The sequence below is a fragment of the Polypterus senegalus genome, chromosome 5 (assembly GCF_016835505.1).
Source record: "Polypterus senegalus isolate Bchr_013 chromosome 5, ASM1683550v1, whole genome shotgun sequence".
Lineage (NCBI taxonomy): Eukaryota > Metazoa > Chordata > Cladistia > Polypteriformes > Polypteridae > Polypterus > Polypterus senegalus.
In genome coordinates, this window is record NC_053158.1 from 106,482,110 (window position 1) to 106,503,876 (window position 21,767).

At 37.3% G+C, this 21,767-nt stretch overlaps 1 protein-coding gene and 2 non-coding genes across 4 annotated transcripts in view; 2 read left to right on the forward strand and 1 right to left on the reverse strand.

The window, feature by feature from the left end:
• Window positions 1-17,763, reverse strand: part of nphp3 (nephronophthisis 3) — a 93,682-nt gene extending 75,919 nt beyond the window's left edge. The window contains exons 1-2 of one of the 2 annotated variants that reach the window (XM_039753191.1): window positions 17,552-17,763; window positions 9,831-10,215 (exon numbers count right to left, since the gene is read on the reverse strand). In XM_039753191.1, coding sequence (XP_039609125.1) covers window positions 9,831-10,154 — 324 coding nt within the window. In that variant the 5' untranslated portion in view covers window positions 10,155-10,215; window positions 17,552-17,763. Of the gene's footprint in view, window positions 1-9,830; window positions 10,216-10,392; window positions 10,542-17,551 lie in introns of those variants that run through there. The other variant, XM_039753192.1, reaches the window with a different exon arrangement.
• Window positions 17,764-17,948: 185 nt separating this feature from the next.
• On the forward strand, window positions 17,949-18,021 carry trnaf-gaa. Its single transcript has one exon. It is a non-coding gene; the product is annotated as a tRNA-Phe (tRNA).
• Window positions 18,022-20,259: 2,238 nt separating this feature from the next.
• On the forward strand, window positions 20,260-20,332 carry trnaf-gaa. The gene has a single exon. It is a non-coding gene; the product is annotated as a tRNA-Phe (tRNA).
• Window positions 20,333-21,767: the final 1,435 nt, after the last annotated feature.

The following is a 21,767-nucleotide window of genomic DNA, read 5'->3' on the forward strand; positions in this document are numbered from 1 at the left end:
TGCAAGATGAGGAAAATCTGGAAGGTTCTGTTTAACAAAGTTCCTGATTTGAAGATAGTGAAAGAAATGTGTAGCTGGAATGTTAAATTTGGAATGTAATTGTTCATAGGATGCAAAGGCGTTGTCTATATAAAGATCTCTAAGCAAGTTAATTCCAAATTTTTCCAGATATTAAAACTGCATATGTTTGTGAAGGTTGAAAGAGGTGGTTCTCTTGCAGGGTGCCACAGATAGAAGCTTCTCCGTCTTAAAATGCTTTCTACATTGGTTCCAGATTCTAAGTGAGTGGAGCACAATTGGGTTATTAGTGTATTGCCGATAGCGTGTGTTTATTGGAGCACAGAGCAAGGAATACAAAGAAGTACTGCAGGATTTTACTTCTATTGCGGTCCAAGCCTGTGTATGTTCTTCTATTTGTGTCCAGGTTCTTATAGCCTGTATATTTGCTGCCCAGTAATAAAACTGGCAGTTAGGTAGAGCCATGCCACCTTCTGCCTTTTGTCTTTGTAGGGTCGCTCTTTTGATGCGTGGATGTTTTGAATTCCAAATAAATGAGGTTATTGTTGAATCTAATTGCTTAAAGAATGATTTATTAATGTATATTGGTATGTTTTGAAATAAAAAGGAGCTTAGGAAGAATATTCATCTTAACAGTGTTAATTCTTCCAGCTAGTGTGAGATGAAGGGTTGACCATCTATGCAAGTCTTGTTTAATTTTTTCCATGCAGACGCGAAATTTTGTTGATAAAGAGCTTTATGTTTACTTGTGATGTTTACCCGAGGTATTTAAACTGTTCTGCAATGATGAAAGGTAGGGTGTCTAATCTAATATTATATGCTTGAGAATTCACTGGAAAGAGTACACTTTTATTCAGATTAATTCTGAGACCAGAGATCTTTTGAAATTCTGTGAGTGCTGCTAAGACTGCAGGCACAGAATTTTCTGGGTCGATATATACAGTACCATGTCATCTGCATATAATGAGATTTTCTGTTCCAGTCCTTCTCTGCTAATCCCCTTTATCTGATCAGTATTTCGACAATGTATTGCCAGTGGTTCAATGGCAATTGCAAACAGCAGTGGTGACAAGGGCATCCTTGTCTAGTGCCACGTTCTAGTTTAAAGTAGTCTGAGCAAATGTTGTTGATGCAAACTGAAGCTTCTGGGTTAGTATACAGTAATTAATCCATGCACAAATGTTGGGCCAAACCCAAACTTCTCCAATGTAGTAAAAGGTATTTCCATTCAATCATGTCGAATGCTTTTCTGCATCCAATGATAATAATATTTCTGGGGTGTTTGATTTAGTTGGTGAGTATATTACATTAAACAGGCGTCGAAGATTTGAAGATAAGTGTCGGCCCCTAATAAATCCAGTTTGGTCTTGTGATATTACGAGGGAGCACTTTCTCCATCCTTCTAGCTATGATTTTAGAGAGTATTTTAACGTCGTTATTCAGAAGTGAAATTGGTCTGTATGATGCACATTGTAATAAGTCCTTATTTTGTTTTGGAAAGACAGTGATTAGTGCTTGGCGAAAGGTTTGTGGAAGAGATTGGTTATCTCTGGCTTCTGTAAATGTTGCTAATAGGAGGGAGCTAGCTGAGCGGAGAATTTCTTGTAAAACTCTGCAGGGTAGCCATCAGGGCCTGCTGCTTTTCCACCTTGGGTGACTTTATAGCATCTAGTAATTCTGATAATGACAGAGGTTTATCAAGTTCCTCCACACTAAAAGCGTCTATTTGTGGTATCTGTAATGTATCCAGAAATGCATTAGATTGTATATTGTCTTCTTTAAACTCAGTAGTATATAGGGATTTATAGTAGTCTCTGAAAGTGTGCATTATATTTTTGTGTTCGATGATTTTATCTCCGTTGTTAGTAATTACGAGATTGCGTTGCACTTCTTGCTTGTGAATTTGTTGAGCTAAAAGCTTATTAGCTTTCTCTCCATGTTCATAATAATGATGTCTGGATTTGTAAATTAGTTGTTCAGTTTCTTTAGTTGTCAAGAGGTTTAATTCTGAATGTAGAGCCTGCCTCCTCTATGTAGAGTCTCGCTTGGTAGTCTGGCATGTTCTTCATCTATTTTAGTAATTTACTTTTTATCTCTGCTACTTTCTTGGCGGATTTATTTCTGTGGGAAAGATATGAGATAATCTGTCCTCTTAAGAAGGCCTTAAGAGTTTCCCAGAGTATTCCTGCAGAGATCTCAGGGGATGTATTTGTCTCTAGAAAGAATTTGATTTGTTTGGATATAAATTCAGTACAATTCTCGTCAGCTAATAGAAGCGGTTGAGCGCCATCTGCGGGTGAGTGTATGGGGCTTAGTAATTTCAGCTCCAAGATCATAGGTGCATGGTCAGAAATAACAATAGCATCGTATTTGCAAGATTTAATCTTAGGCAAGAAGTTATTGTCTATAAAGAAGTAATCAATCCTTGAGTAGCAATGATGTACTGGTGAGTAGAAAGAATATGTTCTTGAATTTGGGTTTAAAAACCTCCAGGGGTCTGATAAGTTGTGATCAGTTATAAACTTTGTAATTGTCTTTGCGGTGTTAGATTGTTCCCCTGTGGAGGAAGTCTATCTAAAAGTGGATTTAGAACACAATTAAAGTCCCCAGCCATTATAACTTTATGAGTGTTCAGATTGGGAATGGATGCAAATAAATTTTGTGTAAATTCCTTATCATCAACATTAGGTGCATAAACATTTATCAAAATCATTTTACAGTTAGATAAGTCTCCCATGACCATTACATATCTCCCTTCAGGATCCAATACTACATCTGATGCTACAAATGGTACTGTTCTATGTATGAGAATTCCCACCTCTAGTTTTCTTTGTAAAACTAGAATGGAACATTGGCCAGTCCAGTCTTTTGCAGCGGAACTGATCCTTGCTTAGTAAGTGGGTTTCCTGTAAAAATACTATTTTAGCATTTAGACCTGTTAGGTGAGACAGTACTTTCTTTCTCTTTAATTCGTGATTCAGGCCTTTAACATTCCAGCTTACGAAGTTAACTGTCCCATCATGGACCCACTGATTCTGAGTTTTTGATGTCATTTTATAGTCTTAACACTAGAATTACCAGAGCCTACGAAAAAACTCGTAATTCCATCCCACCTTAAACGGCTTCTTAAATCCCTTCACACCTCTCCGGCAGCGCCCTTTGTCTTCTAAATGTGCTGATAAAGAGAAGCCGGCTATTCCATCCCCCCACCAATTTAGAGCGTGCCGAACTTCTCTCAGCTCAGGCCTTGATTGAGTATCTGGGGTGAAGTGGAGTTTTAGAGTGGAAATAATAGATTGTTGTTTGGAACACACGCATTTCATGTCTGTTCCGTTTCTACAGTAATCTGTGTCAACACATTTTTAAAACAGAAACTTTTTTATATTCTAGTAGTAGATGACAAAATGTAGGCATAAACTATATAATGTATGAAGCCTGAAGTCCAAATAGCAAAGAAACATTTTCACAAGAATAACACAATTGCACTTTTATTCAAACATATAACTGCAGAAACAAAAAGCGCCTTAACATGCGACATTGACGCAGTTTATTCTAACTGACTCCATTGGCTCAATAGACTCAGCCCCGCTTGGAATCAAAGGGTCAGGGTTCGATCCTCGCCCCTCCGTTTTAAAGTAAACTGCTCTTGTCTTACTGTTTTAGAATAAAAGCATACATTTGATTTCAGTCTGTAACAGCGGTGCAGTTTATGATCCTTGTAAAGGTTAGCTTTTTTTTATTCACTTTTCACTCTCTCAGTGGCGTTCAGGAATCAATCCATACAACCCCATCTGACACGGCTGTTTTCACTAAAGACGCGCTATAGCTCTGCAGTGTACCACGATACCACTGTATTAGTGAAAATAGCCGTGTCAGATGGGGTTGTATGGATTGATTCTGAACGCGACTGAGAGTGAAAAGTGAATAAAAAAAAAAAAAAGCTAACCTTTACAAGGATCATAAACTGCACCGGCTGTTACAGACTGAAATCAAATGTATGCTTTTATTCTAAAACAGTAAGACAAGAGCAGTTTACTTCTCAAAACGGAGCGAGGATCGAACCCACCCTTTGATTCCAAGCGGGCTGAGTCTATTGAGCCACGGAGTCAGTTAGAATAAACTGGTGTCAATGTCGCATGTTAAGGCTGCTTTTTGTTTCTGCAGTTATATGTTTGAATAAAAGTGCAATTGTGTTATTCTTGTGAAAATGTTTCTTTGCTATTTGGACTTCAGGCTTCATACATTATATAGTTTATGCCTACATTTTGTCATCTACTACTAGAATATAAAAAAGTTTCTGTTTTAAAAATGTGTTGACACAGATTACTGTAGAAACGGAACAGACATGAAATGCGTGTGTTCCAAACAACAATCTATTATTTCCACTCTAAAACTCCACTTCACTCCCAGATACTCAATCAAGGCCTGAGCTGAGAGAAGTTCGTGCACGTTCTAAATTGGTGGGGGGATGGAATAGCCGGCTTCTCTTTATCAGCACATTTAGAAGACAAAGGGCTGGCGAGAGGTGTGAAGGGATTTAAGAAGCAGTTTAAGGTGGGACGGAATTACGAGTTTTTTCGTAGGCTCTGGTAATTCTAGTGTTAACTGGGAGTGAGACATCTTTTGGTCTTAATTTCCTATTTCCCCTAGAGTTGTTGCCATATAGCTTATTATTATGTTGGTAGTAATAATTATAAAGATTGTGAGGATAGATTAGGTATAGATCAGGCCTGCTGTCTTTCTCTCCTCCCCTTAACCCCCCACCCTCCCTCTTTGCCTCCCCAAGTGAGGCTAAAACCCACTTTACATAGTCCCAGTCCTCTGACATACCCAGAGATAAGAGTACGTCCAAAGCAAAACAAGCCCCAATGCAGCGGCGCTTTAGGGTTAAAAGATAGAGATATCTGTTACCAATATAGTCTTTAAAAGAGAAAAAAAAAAAAGAATTTTGCACTTAATATATATATATATATATATATATATATATATATATATATATATATGTATATATATATATAGTCTTCAGCAATTTTAGTGCATTAAGATAATACACCCAGATAATAAACCCGGGGGATGGTGTTAAAAATGTGTCCAGAATAAGCATAACATGTCTTAATGCAGTAATAGCAATAACAATAAACCAAGGGTATGATATTGAACAGTCTCGTTTAGGGTAAAGATAAAATAATTAGAAAAGAAAAAAGAAAAAAAAAAAAGGATTAATTAAGCACAATAAAACAAACAGATAGCGCCCTAGTAATACTAAGTAATAATGAGAATATATTCTGATAAAAACCCGTATTTTAAAACAAACAGATCAGACAGTAGATTGTTAATCATTGCTATATCATTAACGGCCATGACTCACTATTATGTATCAGAATAGTCCAGGGATCAGCTTTCTTAATTCTTTCTCTGCTTCTTCCTTGCTAGCGAAGACATAGAATTGACCCTGCCATTCCACTTTCAGTTTTGCCGGATACAAGAGGTTGTATTTGACGCTGGCTTGCCGTAACCGCTGTTTAATGTTATAGAAGGCTGCGCGTTTAGTAGCTGTTGCTGGAGAGAAGTCAGGGAAGATACGAATGTGGTTATTTTCATATATAATATCTTCCTTTTTTCTGAGGAGTGCCATCACCTCTAGCTTAAATGCTAATCGTTCAAAACGAACTATAAAAGATCTTGGTCGGGGTCTGATGGTGTTTGATCCGCGTACGCGGTAAGCCGCTGCTATCTCAGATTCTGCTTTAAAGTCCTCCCCGATTATTTTGGAAAAAAAGTTCAGCTACGAATTTCACAGGGTTTGAACTTTCGATTCTCAGGCAGACCTTCAATTCTGACATTATTCCTTCTACTCCCATCTTCCAAAGCAGCCAGTCTGTCTCCGAGTTTTTTGCATTCGGAGCTGACATTAACTGCTTTTTCCTCGGCACTGGCAGCTGCCTTTTCGGCCATTTCAATCCGATACGTGAATGTCTCCTTGAGATCCTCCAATTGATCAGTAAGCGTGCTCAGTCTAACCGAGTTTTCCTGAATTCGCTCTTCAATTTTACCCAGCACCTGTCGCTCAAGTTGCACCTCTTCACGCAGCCTTTCCATCTCCTGTTTTAAATCCTGTTTCAGTCTCTCAAGTGCCTTTGCCGTTGCTTTCTCATTAGCCTTCTCGCTTTTCTTTATATCTTGCGTGAGCTCAGCGAGCAGCACCTTCAGTTCAGATAGTTCAATTGTGCTTTTTTGTACCGAAGATGAAGCAGCAGGGTCTGCTGAAGCCGGTGTCCCTGCTGCTCCCGGCTTGCGTAGTTGCATAATTGAAGCCGCGGACTTCAAGGCCCCTTCCAGCTTCAGGTGATCTTCTCCGATCGGGCGAGCTATCCAGATCTGCACTCACGATTGTACCCTCGCTCCCCTTTTCGCTCTCAGCCGGCGACGATGTAGCGGACCGTGGTCCCGAGGAGTCTGTACTTTCGCCCATCTGATCCAGGTCTGTCTCTGAGAGGCCGTATCTCGAGCTAGGGCTTGCTGATCGTAGCTTGATGTAGCTTTAGTCTTGATTCTTTCGACCCCCTTCTTGTTGGCCATGTTTATATGTGCTTACATATACTGTAGCAGTCCCTCTCAGGTTGAATAAATACAAGATATCTCAGGATAATAAGCAAATAATATGAAAAATAACACCGCTGCTAGCGGAGCTCCACTTCAGATGTCCATCTCTCGCATCGGACGAGACGAAATTATGATTTTGACATGGATAAATAATTGGAGGACTGTACGGGCACAAGATGTTCTTTTTCCCCCCCAAACCAATGTACAAAGAATGCAGGAAAGCTGCTTGTGTTATTCAAGGGCTTGCATGGCAGTCTGGACATTTTACATTAGTCAGTAGGGCTTCAGGTACACATGAGAGCCAGTAGAAGCAGATCTGGGAAGATAGCCTCAGGTGTTTTACATGACCATTATAAGCTCTAGAAGTGATTCCGAAGTATTTTAACGCTGGTTTTTAACCTCCTTGGCTTTAACTCCATGCGTTACGCAAGCTCAGAAATCATTGCAATTATGGCTATTTCTGAGACAGACTTGAGGCGGCCGTAATGATCAAGTGTTATAGTACTAAGCCTGAATAACTCTTGGGATAGTAGTTTTTTGCCATCTACTGAATAAAATGCAGCCTTGGAACAAACTGAAACCAAACCTTTAGTTGAATTATCCGGTAGTAATTGTCAGTAATCAGAGAATGACACGGATAGTGAAACTGATGTATACATCATCCAAACCAAAGCAATATGCCTGGTGAATTCATTTGCTCAAAAGGTGCAGCATTAAGCAAGCAGCTACATGACATAAAGGCAAAATCATTGTGGTCAAGGTGAAAGACAAGAAAAACATTAGCCCCCTAGGCACTGTTCATAATGCAGCAACTGCAGTTTAAGTCAGAGGAAATGTCACTAAGCTTTGCACTGTGGTGGCCTTCAATAACTCAAGGGCCGTATTGCTTGTGCAGATCAGGCACCAACATTCTATCCTCTCTTGTGCAAGCAACAGAAAAAATATTATAAGTAAAGAGCACAAAGTAAAATGCTTCTACTGCTCTGACTGCAATGTTGGGCTGTGCGTTGGTTGCTGTTTGAAAACATATCAGACAAAAGACGTATACTAAATCTGTACTAATACAGCAGTTGACAATCAAAATACCTTTCCTCCTGTATTTTTGTTGACACTTTGGTATTTACATGTTTCTGCTACGTATAATAACATTATTTCTTTTAATGCACCATTTAAGTTTGGTGTAAGCTGATGGGTATTGGTACGGGCTCATTTGGCAAAAAAGGAAAGGAAGGTTAAGTAATAGTGCTGTGGCCAGGGTATATAAAGAGAAAAGTGAATCGGCCACCTCAGGGATTAACTGGAGAATATTTGAGAACATACAACTACTTAAACAGGCCTACAAAACACTAGCTTTTATCATTTTGTAGTGTTGTGTAATTGCTTTACTTCTTCTATATTAGCTATCCCTGAATTTTCTGTTTCTTAAAGTAAACACTCCATTTTCATTTTACCTAGTCCTCTGTGATTTATTTTGCAAGAACATCACAAGAAAGCCCAATTCAGGTCACATAATTTTTATATGTTGTCTTCTTCTAGTTATTTCTGGGTATTGTAGACTGCCACATGGCCCTTTTCCAGTCCCTATGTATAAGAATGTATTAAATTCACAATAGATTCAATCTTAAAAAGGTGTTTTTTACCTTGAACTCTGATCATATCAACTCAGATTAAAACTAACAACAGTGGCTGCAAGTTTTCATTCCAGCCAATTTCTTAAGTAAAAACTAATTAGTTCTAATTGCTGGATCTGTCTCTTGTTAAGATTGATAATACTTGTTTCTTTTCCTGTTAAAAAGGAATTCAGAGCTTTTATTTTTAACCAGCTGTCAAATAACAATGAAATGCAAGTCACAATGAAACCAATCAACTATGTGTACACCAGTCATCATTAAAGATCTCTTTTTTAGTTAAACTGGAAACTTTACTGCATGAATACTTTATTAAAGTAACAACTAAAGTAACCACAAATGTTGTTCATATTTTCAAAATCTATCTGCATTCAGTAATTCACATTTATTTTGCATATACTGTATATGTAAAGTCTTATCCAAAGGTTCTAAGATGCTGTCATTTACAAAGGCAGTGATAGAGGTAGTGAACTGTGCTAAGGTGATTAAAAACAAAAAATTAACCCTCGTTTCTCCATACCTTATACCGTGTTGAGAAGATAGATGTCTCTTTTTTCCTTCATAATATAAATGAACAGAAAACCATGGACAGAAATGAGGAGTAATGTGCATACGTTAAGCTTTATGCTCTAAAGTCTTGCCTGAAGAAGGGGCCTGAGTTGCCTCGAAAGCTTGCATATTGTAATCTTTTTAGTTAGTCAATAAAAGGTGTCATTTTGCTTGGCTTTTCTGTACATGCTCTAAAGTCTAAATAGTAAATGTCAAACAGAAATCTTCCAAAGGTTTAGGACTGCCTTTGGTAAGTACTGCTTGAGTAATACTGTTATTTACCAGTGAAAAATACATTTCCAAACATGCCCAGTTAAATATGATCCAAATTCAGGATGACCCGTCACTATGCAAAATGAACAAAAAAATCAAAATGATCAATGACCATCCATTCAGAAAACTGCTGACGAAAAGACATTTATCTTTAGATGATGTCATGTTATTATAACAAAAAACTGTGGTTCCAAGATGATCAAAGTTTCACCATTGGGAAGTTTATGAGATTGGAAGAGAAACACAGAAACCTTACACTAGAGGTTCACTGAATCTATAGTTGGGATAGGTTATGTGAAAGCTCATTAACAGGAGGAAGAAAGAGTAAAAGAAAGAGAGACACAAAGAATAGATATAAGTGGGAGATTTCTTCATTGTGGTACATGATAAGTTGGTAGCCCACTCAAAATGACACATAGGAGTTTAAAGCAGGTACAGGAAGGTACAATGTATAAGCCAACTTTCTAGTTTTCTCTGTACTAAAGTTGTGCCTTGTGTGCTTTACTTAACTATGAACAAAGAAACTGCATTAAATGCACATTAAAAAGGCATGAAGAAGAAGTAAACCTTTTATATATAATTTTAAATAGACTCTATGCTGTTACTTTGGTAATAGAAAAATGTGTGCCTGTCTTCATTCATATCAAAATGTGACTCTACATGGGTGATGTGCTGAAGAATCTCATCTTAGAATATTTCATATGTGAAACTATGAATATTTCATATATGAAGTTAAAATGTTTTCAATGAGCAAATTACCTGAAGCTCTGCACGTAGTCTTTTATTCTCCTTGTCCAGCTTGGCTTCTTTCTTCTGCATTGAAGCAATTTCATTGTTTTTACTAACTTTGAAGATCTCATACTCTTTCTTTAACTTTTCATACTCAACAGCATACTCTAGATCAACAGAGGCAGTTGATTTGAAGCTGGCTCCAATGACCCGTGGGCCACGGCGAAAAGAGCTGTGCAAAAGACGGGCTTTTGGCTTCACCTCCACGGGAATTTCGCAGGCTTCACCACCACCACCACCATAAGCATCTTCAATTACCTCCCCAGGGTTTACCAGGGAAGAAGCAGTACCCATTTTGAGAGTTTTACTCTAACATCATTTTCATTGGCAATCTCATGATCCACAGCTGAAGCATCTATTATAAAAATAAATAAACCACAATGTAATTTTTGATCGGCAATTTTTGTTTGGTTAAAACAGCTGTACACACAGATGATTGCACAGGAGCCTCTTAATCAAGATTACTCACTACTGAATTGTATCAGGGGCTAAAAAGCTGATTCTGTAATGTTTATAAAACCTCGCAGTTTACCTGTTCTATTAATGATCAAGTGAATTTTCATCTCTTGGTTCTTCAATCGCCCAAAGACAGGCAATCAGGCTGATTGTTGCTTAAACATTCCAATTCCACATAAGTCTATAGTTGTACAGGCAAGTACAAAAGTAGACTGATGCATGATCCAAGGTGGGTTCCATCCCTTTTTTTTATCGGTACAGGATTAGGTTGCTACTCCCTAACGAAAAGAACTGGAATGAGCTGATAAAGGGAATAAATTAAGCTATTACAATCATTGCATAAGTTATTCTTAAATGCTCTCCAAAACAATAGGCTACACTTTATTGAAAGAAACACAGTACAATAAATAGCACACCATAAATAACAATTTAAAGAGGAAGAAACTTAACAGTTAATTTGCAATAACAGAAAATTAGCTAAAGAGCTGGGTTAAAAAAGAAAAAATAATAAAAGGATAACTATAATAAACATGAAAAATGCTTGAAAATAATGCTAAGAAATGTGTCAAAATGTTGCCAGAATCAGATTATACAGGTTGGCTTTTCAGTTGGTGTGGTAAGAATAATCTGTTTGCTTGCTTTGTACAACATGCTCAGTAACAGTTATCTTTCTTTTAATTTTATACTGCATCGTCAGTGAAAAAGTACTATTTGCTCTCAGAAACGTGAGCCTGCAATCCTTACAATGTAGTAATTTTTAGAGTAAATACAAAGTGCATTTTTTAACTCTATGCAACAAATCTATACTTAAAAATCTGAACGAGTCTTGATGAAAAACAAAATGTCGACACTGCAAATAATTCACACTGAAGTCAAATAAAGAGTTCAACCCTGGACTATCCAGTTCTGTCCTCAATAGGTACAGCAGCAATGGAGATGTATTTGTACTAAGCTGTCGCTCACTTTTAAAATCGCTTCTGTAACCCCAATGTTAACAAAAGTCTAGTCTTGATGCTGACAATCTTAACAACTTTCGGCCTATTTCCCACTTACCTTTCCTGTCAAAAGCTCTTGAGCATGTTGTAGCCTCCCAACTGACCAATTACTTAACCTCTAATAATTTGATGGAACCCTTTCAGTCTGGTTTCAGGGCGCGGCACAGCTGTGAAACTGCTCTGCTACAGGTAACCAATGATTTGCTTATGGCAGCAGACTCTGGACAACCCAGCATATTAATTCTATTAGACCTCAGTGCAGCATTTGACACTGTCAGACATGACATTCTAATGTCCAGAATGGAGAACATGCTGGATATCTCTGGCACTGCCCTTTAGTGATTCAAGTCCTATCTGACTGATAGGCAAGGGTTTGTTAGTCTTGGCAACAGCAGATCCAGCTCGCCGCCAGTCACACAAGGAATTCCTTAGGGCTCTGTCCTCGGCCCTCTTCTCTTCTGTATCTATATGCTTCCCCTTGGCCATATTATTCATAGCTATGGACTGGGTTATCATCTTTATGCAGATGATACTCAACTCTACTTCAATGTTAAAAGTGGAAATTCATCAGAGCTTTCTCAGCTCACAACCTGCCTTAGTGAAATTAAAACCTGGATGGAGCAGAACTCTTTAAAATTAAATTGCAACAAAACTGAACTTCTGCAAATTGGGACTAAAATGCAACTCAATAAAATGAGCTCTTTCCCAGTTCATCTTGGCAGTGATCTCATCAGACCTGCCTCTACTGTAAAGAATCTTGGTGTCATTTTTGATTCCTCCCTCTCTTATTCCACACACATAAATCACATTAACGGGATGGACTGCATCCGAATAGATTTGGCGCCCGGGTCCTCTCCGAAAACATCGCTAAGGTAATTCGTCTATCTTGACTGTCTACTTCTACTGCTAACCCCTTACGTAATGCTACTGGTTTGATAGGACATAATGGCTTAACAGAGTCTTCCGTTAAAGTGCACATCATTAATAATCTAATAACAAATCTTAAAGTACGTAAAAAATCTAGGCAGTGCGGCATAAACACCAATAATTTAATTGAAATTACTACTTCAGATCAACACTGCATTAAGACTATAAAAACGGATTGTAGATTACATAAAAAGTACACACAGAGCGGCGTTAACAAAAATAACTTAATTTTTGTTCCGATTACCAATAACACGCATAAAATTCAGCTCTGCCCTTCAGAAACATTAAATATGGCACTATTAAATGTTAGAGCTTTAACTAACAAGACATTTTTTATAAACGATCTTATTAGTGATAAAAGATTGATTTTATTGCTAAATGAAACATGGCTTAATTCCAATGGGGCGGCAGTTTTAATCGAATCTGCCCTCCGGATTACAGTTTTACTCGTGCGACCGCCAGGGAAAAGGGCGGTTTGGCAAACATTTACTCGAGCCGATTAAAATGTAAAGATGTTAGTTTTGGTAAATTTAAGTCCTTTGAGTATCTCGCCGTTGTTATTCATGGAGATTCTCACGTTCTCGTATTATCCGTGTATAGACCTCCTAAATATAACGCGTCTTTCCTTGAGGAATTCTCTGACTTAATGTCAATTTTAGTTACAAACTATGACACTCTTAATAGTCGGCGACTTTAACTTTCATGTCGACAATCAGTGTGACCAAAAGGTAAAGGAATTCATGAACCTCCTGGACTCTTTTGATTTGAGGCAGCTCGTAAATCAGCCTACACATAAAGCAGGTCATACGTTAGACTTAGTGATTACTAAAGGACTTAAAGTTGATATAAAGCAGGTCACTGATATCGGTCTATCAGACCATTTCCTTCTACTATTTAATATAGAAATAAAGATAGAAAACGCTCATGAGAAGCATTTTGTTAAAAACGCTTCTTTGACTCATCAGCAGCTTTAAAGCTTACAACTATTCTAAGCAATCAGTCCGTTTATAATGCCAGCTATAATAGCGAGGATAATGTAAATAGTAAAGTGGAAAACTTTAATTCTAAAGTAAGAACTGCTGTTGACATAGTTGCACCTGAAAAGACAGTTAAAAATCCTCTAGTACTGTTATTCCATGGAAGACCCAAAGAGTGTCTGATTTAAAAAGAACATGTCGTAGAGCTGAGCGTAAATGGAGGAAAACTAAACTAACTATCCATTATGAGATATTGAAGGTTAAAATAACAGAATACAATAACACTGTCTGTCTTGAGAGGCTGCTATTTCTCTAATATTATAAATAACAATGCTAGTAATCCCAGAGTCTTATTTTCAACAATTGACCGTCTGTTAAACCCAGGTAACACAAAGGAATGCCCCAGAATACTTCCAGTGAAACCTGTGAGAACATTGCTGTATTTTTCACTCAAAAAATTAATGATATTAGAGATAACATAGTATATCTCCCCAACACTGCAGAACCTCCAAAGCCCCGGTACTCCGTTATAAACAAATTAAATGCTTTCACCAGGATAGATTTACCTGAATTACATAGTATAATCTCTCAACTGAAACCCTCCACCTGCGTCCTTGACCCAATACCAACCAGGTTTTTCAAAGAAATATCAGGCGTCTAATTGACAATATTCTGGACATAGTAAATTCGTCATTAGATACGGGGTCTTTCCAGACTGTCTTAAGACTGCTGTAGTTAAACCCCTTCTTAAGAAACATAATCTTGACCCCTCTGCCTTTGAAAATTTTAGACCCATTTCTAACCTGCCCTTCTTAAGTAAAATTCTAGAGAAGGCAGTCATTATGCAGTTAAATGACCACCTAAATAAACATGCTATTCTTGATACTTTCAGTCAGGCTTCAGAACAAATCACAGTACAGAAACTGCACTTGTTAAAGTAGTAAATGACTTGGGGTAAATGCAGACAGAGGCCATTTATCTGTTCTCATCCTCTTAGATCTGAGTGCTGCATTTGACACCATTGATCATAATATTCTTAGAAATCGCCTTAGTCAATGGGTGGGCCTCTCTGGCAGTGTCTTAAATTGGTTTGAATCCTACCTGGCAGGGAGAAAATTCTTTGTGAGTTGTGGTAATCAAATCTCAAAGACACATGATATCCGATATGGTGTTCCACAAGGCTCTATCCTGGGTCCGCTGTTATTCTCAATCTACATGCTTCCGTTAGGTCAGATTATCTCAGGTTACAACGTGAGCTACCACAGCTATGCTGATGACACACAGCTGTACTTATCTATAGCACCTGATGACTCCGACTCTTTCGATACACTAACACAATGTCTTACTGGTATTTCTGAATGGATGAATAGTAATTTTCTCAAACTAAATAAAGAGAAAACTGAAATTTTGGTAATTGGCAATAATGGATTCAGCGAGGTTATCAGAAATAAACTTAATGCACTAGGATTAAAAGTTAAGACGGAAGTAAAAATTTAGGGGTAACCGTTGACTGTAATCTGAATTTTAAATCGCATATTCATCAGACCACTAGGACAGCATTTTTCACTTAAGAAACATAGCAAAAGTTAGACCTCTTATATCATTGAAAGATGCTGAGAAATTAATTCACGCTTTTGTTTTCAGTAGACTAGATTACTGTAACGCACTCCTCTCAGGACTACCCAAAAAAGACATAAATCATTTGCAACGAGTGCAGAATGCAGCTGCTAGAATCCTAACTGGGAAAAGAAAATCCAACACATTTCTCCAGTTTTGATGTCACTACACTGGTTGCCTGTGTCATTCAGGATTGACTTTAAAATACTGCTTATGGTTTATAAAGCCTTAAATAATCTCGCTCCATCTTATATATCGGAATGCCTGACGTTATATTCCAAATCGTAACCTTAGATCTTCAAATGAGTGTCTCCTTATAATTCCAAAAGCTAAACTTAAAAGAAGTGGTGAGGCGGCCTTCTGCTGTTATGCACCTAAAATCTGGAATAGCCTGCCAATAGGAATTCGCCAGGCAAATACAGTAGAGCACTTTAAAACACTGCTGAAAACACATTACTTTAACATGGCCTTTTATAACTTCACTTTAACTTAATACTGATACTCTGTATGTTCAATTCTTCATAATAACTATTCATGGTGGCTCTAAAATCCATACTGACCCCTACTCTCTCTTCTGTTTCTTTTTCCGGTTTCTTTGTGGTGGCGGCCTGCGCCACCACCACCTACTCAAAGCATCATGATGCACCAACATTGATGGACTGAAAGCCAGAAGTCTACGTGACCATCATCATCAGGTCCTTCCATGAAAACCCTAAATACAAAGAGGACTGTTTGATTTATGTTAGGTAGATTGCCCAGAGGGGACTGGGCGGTCTCTTGGTCTGGAACCCTACAGATTTTATTTTTTTCTCCAGCCTTTGGAGTGTTTTTTTTTTGTTTTTTCTGTCCACCCTGGCCATCAGACCTAACTCTTATTCTATGTTAATTAATGTTGACTTATGTTTATCTTTTATTGTGTCTTCTATTTCTCTATTCATTTTGTAAAGCACTTTGAGCTACATTTTTTTGTATGAATATGTGCTATATAAATAAATGTTGATTGATTGACTGATTAAGAAACTTTCTTACGTTCACCTCCGTAACATATCCCGTGTTTGCTCCTTCCTCTCCTTTTCTAACGCTGAGAAACTTGTCCATGCTTTTGTCACATCCTGCATCGATTATTATAACTCGCTGCTGGCAGGTGCCCCATCTGATCTTATATCACTGCTCCAGCTTATTCAAAACTCAGCTGCAAGAGTCCTTACTCGAACCAGCAGCAACGAGCACATAACACACATCCTGCTCCGTCTCCACTGGCTCCATGTGTCTTACAGAATCGAATATAAAATCCTACTAATAACCTACAAAGCCTTAAATAACCTCGCGCCAAACTACATCAGTGACCTCCTCCATCACTATGTGCCTACCCACCCACTGAGGTCCCCTGATTCTGGCAATCTTGTTGTGCCCCACACTAATCTACACTCCATGGGTGACAGGGCCTTCAGCTGTATAGCACCCAGACTCTGGAATGACCTACCGAAATTAATTAGATCAGCTAACTCCATGAATTCTTTTAAAAAACAACTCAAAACTCATCTGTTCAGGAAGGCTTTTAGCTCTGCTTGACTTCATTCCCCTTCTCTCAGTTTACCTCTCTGTCATGACTCATGTAACCTGTATGTGTGTGCTAGACCATCAATTATGTTGTCTGTTAGGCTTTTCTCTGAATTTACTGTCTTAATCTTCTTTATTTATTTGGTTTGTACAATGCTATATACTGTATACCCTGCCGTTCTTTCTTATATTCTGCAAGTGCCTTGAGCATGGGAAAGGCGCTATATAAATAAAATGTATTATTATTATTATTATTAAGCTCTTCTTCACGGCCTCATGCTGCCCTTCAAATGAAACTGGAATATGTATTTTGTGTTTTCTCTAATAATTTCAAAAGCTGTTGATAAAAGTATTACATTCAATGCCATAAATCTGTACAATATTTTAGCTTATAAATATATCATTAAAGTATTTTAAATATACTAAAACATGGTAAAAGTCCTCCTCAAGGTGTTATTATTGTTAAAGGTGCCTTAAAGGGACCATTTACACACAAGTACCTACAAAATGCATTCTTTTAAATTACCGTAATATTACGTCTGGTTTCTATGAACTAGTTGCATAATGTGCACTGAAGCTGAATAATGTGTAAAAAATGAAATTTTACCAATGAAGGGACGTACTTCAAATACTTTTGGTTAAGTACGTCATAAATAGAGCAGCCAGGTATTTTTTAAAAGCTTTTACGGTCTCTAAAACAGCTACATTGTCCTCGCCTCTGATTAGTACTACGTGCCAGAATAAAATAAGTGGTAAAGACAAGAGCCTTTTATTGCTGTTGCTTTTCAGTTTGAATATCATGGACCTTTCGCAACATCTTACCAGTCTCCTCTTTCCTTATAGATTCTGACATTATGAGCATTTTGAATTCCTATGCAATGCCTCCTAAATCGAATTTAGACAAGACGTTCTTCTAAAGTGTTAATAAAAGCCATTGTACGAAGAGATTAAAAACGGCGGCCTTCTAGTAATGGAATTGGCCACCTACAAGAAATTTTCCGCTATACAGTACTTCCTTCTCCCGATACAAATAAATACAACGTTGACTAAACAATAAACACCTACACTGAACAAAAGGCGTGTGTCTTTACGCTGTAGCACAGACTAGTTTAAAATAAATGAAGTTAAAAAAAGAAAAAACAAAGAAGTGAAAACTTACATCCAAGTGATAAAGTTTCAAGACTGGTTTCGTCGATTAACAGGAAGAAATGTTTCTAGTTATTTCCTTTTATATTTTTCTACTATCGATGAGTTGGACACAGTTTGCTCCTGATACATTATAAGTGTTATTACGAACGCCAAAACAAACTTCAGAAGTAGCGTAAAAACAACATGAACTCCACCAGCACTCTTTAGCGAAGCTTACTGCTACCTCGGTAACAGAGATGTCTCGTCATTACGGCATCCGAAGTGGGACATTCACAGTTCGTAAGCCGCACGTAAACTTGTAAAGCACACGCTTTTAAATATACAGTGTCTGAATCACTTAAATCTAATATAAAAATTATTTGTTTCATTATTCTGTGAATTTAAGCTATGGACATATTATGTCTAATGCCGAAATAGCTCAGTTGGGAGAGCGTTAGACTGAAGATCTAAAGGTCCCTGGTTCGATCCCGGGTTTCGGCAAGTATTCTTATGCAAATAATGTGTTGATATTTTTATATTTGTGTATTAGTACTAGGTTGTTGTACCGTGTTAGCCATTATGAATGTAGAGAAAAGCCAAGCAAAATGACACCTTTTATTGGCTAACTAAAAAGATTACAGTATCCAAGGACATTTCCTTTTGATTAAATTAGTTGTCTAGACGTGATTTTCTATTTCTTTGTTCACAGAGGATGCATCAACTTTTTAAGCCCAATCTTCAAATCAGGTGGAAGTAGGTGCGTGCTATCCGCTACCACACAACAATAAAGTCAACAAAAGAAACTGTAGACAGCATACAGTGAAGACTACACAAAAAAACAGATAAATAATAAAGTAAATCATTTATCTGATATTGTACTTTAATTAAATAAGAATACATTATCTTGCCACGTGTTCCTGGTACTTCTTTTTAAGGCTTGATTGCCCAGCTCTAATCGACAGTCCAAAGTTTAATAACAATAATAAGTGTTGTTTCCAATTGAGTGATACCATGCAGCTATTAATATATTAATATAGCTTTAGTCAATGCCTACTGTCTTGCAATTTCCATATTAAAACGATACTACACTGATGATAAAGTCGTATGGCTCTAGTTTCTGTGAAACGGCATGGTTTTCAAATGCACCAGCTCCTGAAGAACACAGTTTTCCATTGTTGAACTTTACATTAGATCTACACAGGTAGATAATAATCAAGGTCCTTTTAGCACATTTTATTTTAAAACGCATAACTACAATATTATACTTTTCCATCATTATAGTTTGCTAACTTCTCCAACTTTACTCTGCGGGTGTAAGGCAATCCTTTTAACCCTCGGCCTCCCGCATTCGTGCAAAAACCCATTAAAATTCATTTGAGCTGATAAGTAGAAAATGCTATGCGTTGTGCAAAACAGTTACTTCATAAATCTCTAATACTGTGGAGTGGCAAAAACTGTAATAAACAAACTAAAAAAAGCTGACATTATATATGATGTGTATATGCAGACATTACAACTACTTCCAAGTCATTACATCATACAAAACAACGGGTATTTATTCTATGTTTTGTGGAATTACTAACAGTAATTATCATATATTTTATGTTTATAAAAGTAAAGTAAATAGTAACCTATCCAGCTGTTTTTTGTGTCGCTGCTTTTTCTGTTTCCTAAAAGTAGGCGCACGTTTGTACATAGGTCCTTATAGTTGAAAAGGGCGCTTAGTCTAATGAGGTTAAAGGGACGGAGACTTCAGTCACAGAGGTTTATTCACGTCCCAGATTTTCTCTTACACTGATTGCCAAAACCTGGAGTTGGACCAGGGGTCTCTCACAAAAGAAATATTTGGGCAATTCAGCAGTGCACGCACAATCTTTGCGTTGAAAAATCTGATTAAACTGATTAAATATAAACTTGGGTTTGGAAAATGAATGATTAAGTAAAAAAACGTCAGCAGAACTCCGGGCCACTTGAGCACATTTGCTGAGAAGGGTATCGCAGGGGAGCCGAATGTCGAGTAGGAAGGGCAATTTAGAATGGGCAGGACTACATTGTCGAGTAGAAGAGGTTTATGGGCTTTTACCTATTACCCTCTGACTCTCCCATAACTCTAATCTTAACCATTGTCTATTTGGGTAATTGGGCATGTACTACCCCGCCTACTCAACATTGCCCCTCCTACTCGACATTCGGCTCCGGGCTGCAGAGATACATGCCCTGTAGTTGCATTTGGCAGTGCTGCTGCCTTACGACTCCAGCGTCAGCGCATAGTGTTGTCAGTGTGGAGGCTGTGTGAAGGCTGTGTGGGTTCCCGTCCCACATCATTCAAAACATGAAAGTTCGGCCAATCAACGATCATCCTGTATGAATGGGCATTCGTGAGTAGGCTCCGCAATAGAGTTTATGAACTTTAACGTTTACAGAAGGGTGTCTATTAAATATACTTTTATGTATACAGTATATTATATACATAAGAACACCTGCCGACGCATCGCCTCCCAACACAGACATATATATAATATAAAAGTCATCAGTGACACGCCGTGATCTTTATTTTCTTTTTCACTTAATATATTAACTTCAATCAAGCAAACCTCCGGAAAATGAATACAATCACTATTTTCAATCAGGAAGCAACACATTTCAAATCAGACATGAAAATAATATATTTAACTAATAAATACGTCGTAATACTGTTTTCCTTTTCGGAGGGGGAGGGGGGATTACAAATGTGTCGTCGCCGAAATAGCTCAGTTGGGAGAGCGTTAGACTGAAGATCTAAAGGTCCCTGGTTCGATCCCGGGTTTCGGCAGTGTTTTGAACACAAATGACAGTTAAGTGAACATTGTTAAAAGTCAGTTTTATGTTGAATACATATAACAAATCAAGTGAGAAAGTTGCAATTCACCACCAATTCCTTCCTCATCCCTTATCATAGTAAACAAAAACTAATATAGCTCTCAAGTATAGAGTAATATTTCGCACAAAATAAATACATTAAAATAAATACAATACAGTGAAATGTGAGAATACTACATGAAATGTGGGCATAAAGCTAATTTTTCAGCAAACATTCCTGCTCTGATCAGTGGGAAACATGATATTATCTTGTCATGTTTTATCAAGTTGTTTGAAAAATTAGCTGCGAATATACACCTGACTTTAGACTCAGAATCAAATATTCAGAAAAATAAATAAATATATTTGTCATTTGCAAAAATGGAAATAATGAAGGAATTAGAAATAAACTTGATCCCTTAGCATTAACAGTCAGGAAAGATGTAAATTTTAAATCTCATATTACCCAGATTACTAGGACTTTATTTCTCAATCTAAGGAACATCACAAAAGGTTAGAACTCTTATAACATTGTAAAATGCCGAGGAATTAATTCACAGTTTTATTTTTACATAGGCTAGATTTCTGTAATGTACTTTTAAATGGACTACATAAGAAAGACACAAATTGATTGCAGTTGGTTCAGAAAACAGTAGTAAGCGGAAAAAAAAATCTCTGCACATTTTATCAGTTTTAATGCAATTACATTTTTCACTTTAAAATTCTACTAATGGCATGTAAAGCCTTAAATAATCTGGCTCCTTCCTGCATTTTAGAGTGCCCGTCCCCCTATTCCAAGTGTAACCTTACATTTTCTAGTACAAGAAGTACTGCTTATTATTCCAAGAGCCAGGCTTAAAAGAAGAAGTGAGGCAGCCTTTTGCTGTTATACACCAAAAATCTGGAATAATATACTGAGAGATATTTGACAGGTTAACATTGTGAATAATTCTGAAGAACTCTTAAAAAGCCACTTTTTACATTTTGCTTTGTCATAGTTATATTTTAGTTCAACTCTTAAAGTAGATATGAACAGATTGATATACTCTTCAATGAATTTGCAATCATTAATAATCTTTAAATTCTCTGTTTTCAATTTTATCTAATCATAAACTGCTCAAAAAAATCAGATCTCAATGGGAAAAAGAAATCCTCCTGGATATCTATACTGATATAGACTGGGTAATGTGTTAGGAACGAAAGGATGCCACGTCGTTTGATGGAAATGAAAATGATCAACCTACAGAGCCCTGAATTCAAAGACGCCCCAAAAATCAGAGTGAAAAAATTATGTGGCAGGCTAGTCCATTTTGCCAAAATTTAATTGCAGCAACTCAAAATTGTACGCAGCACTTTGTATAGCCCCTGTGTTCTTGTATACATACCTGACAACATCGGTGCATGCTTCT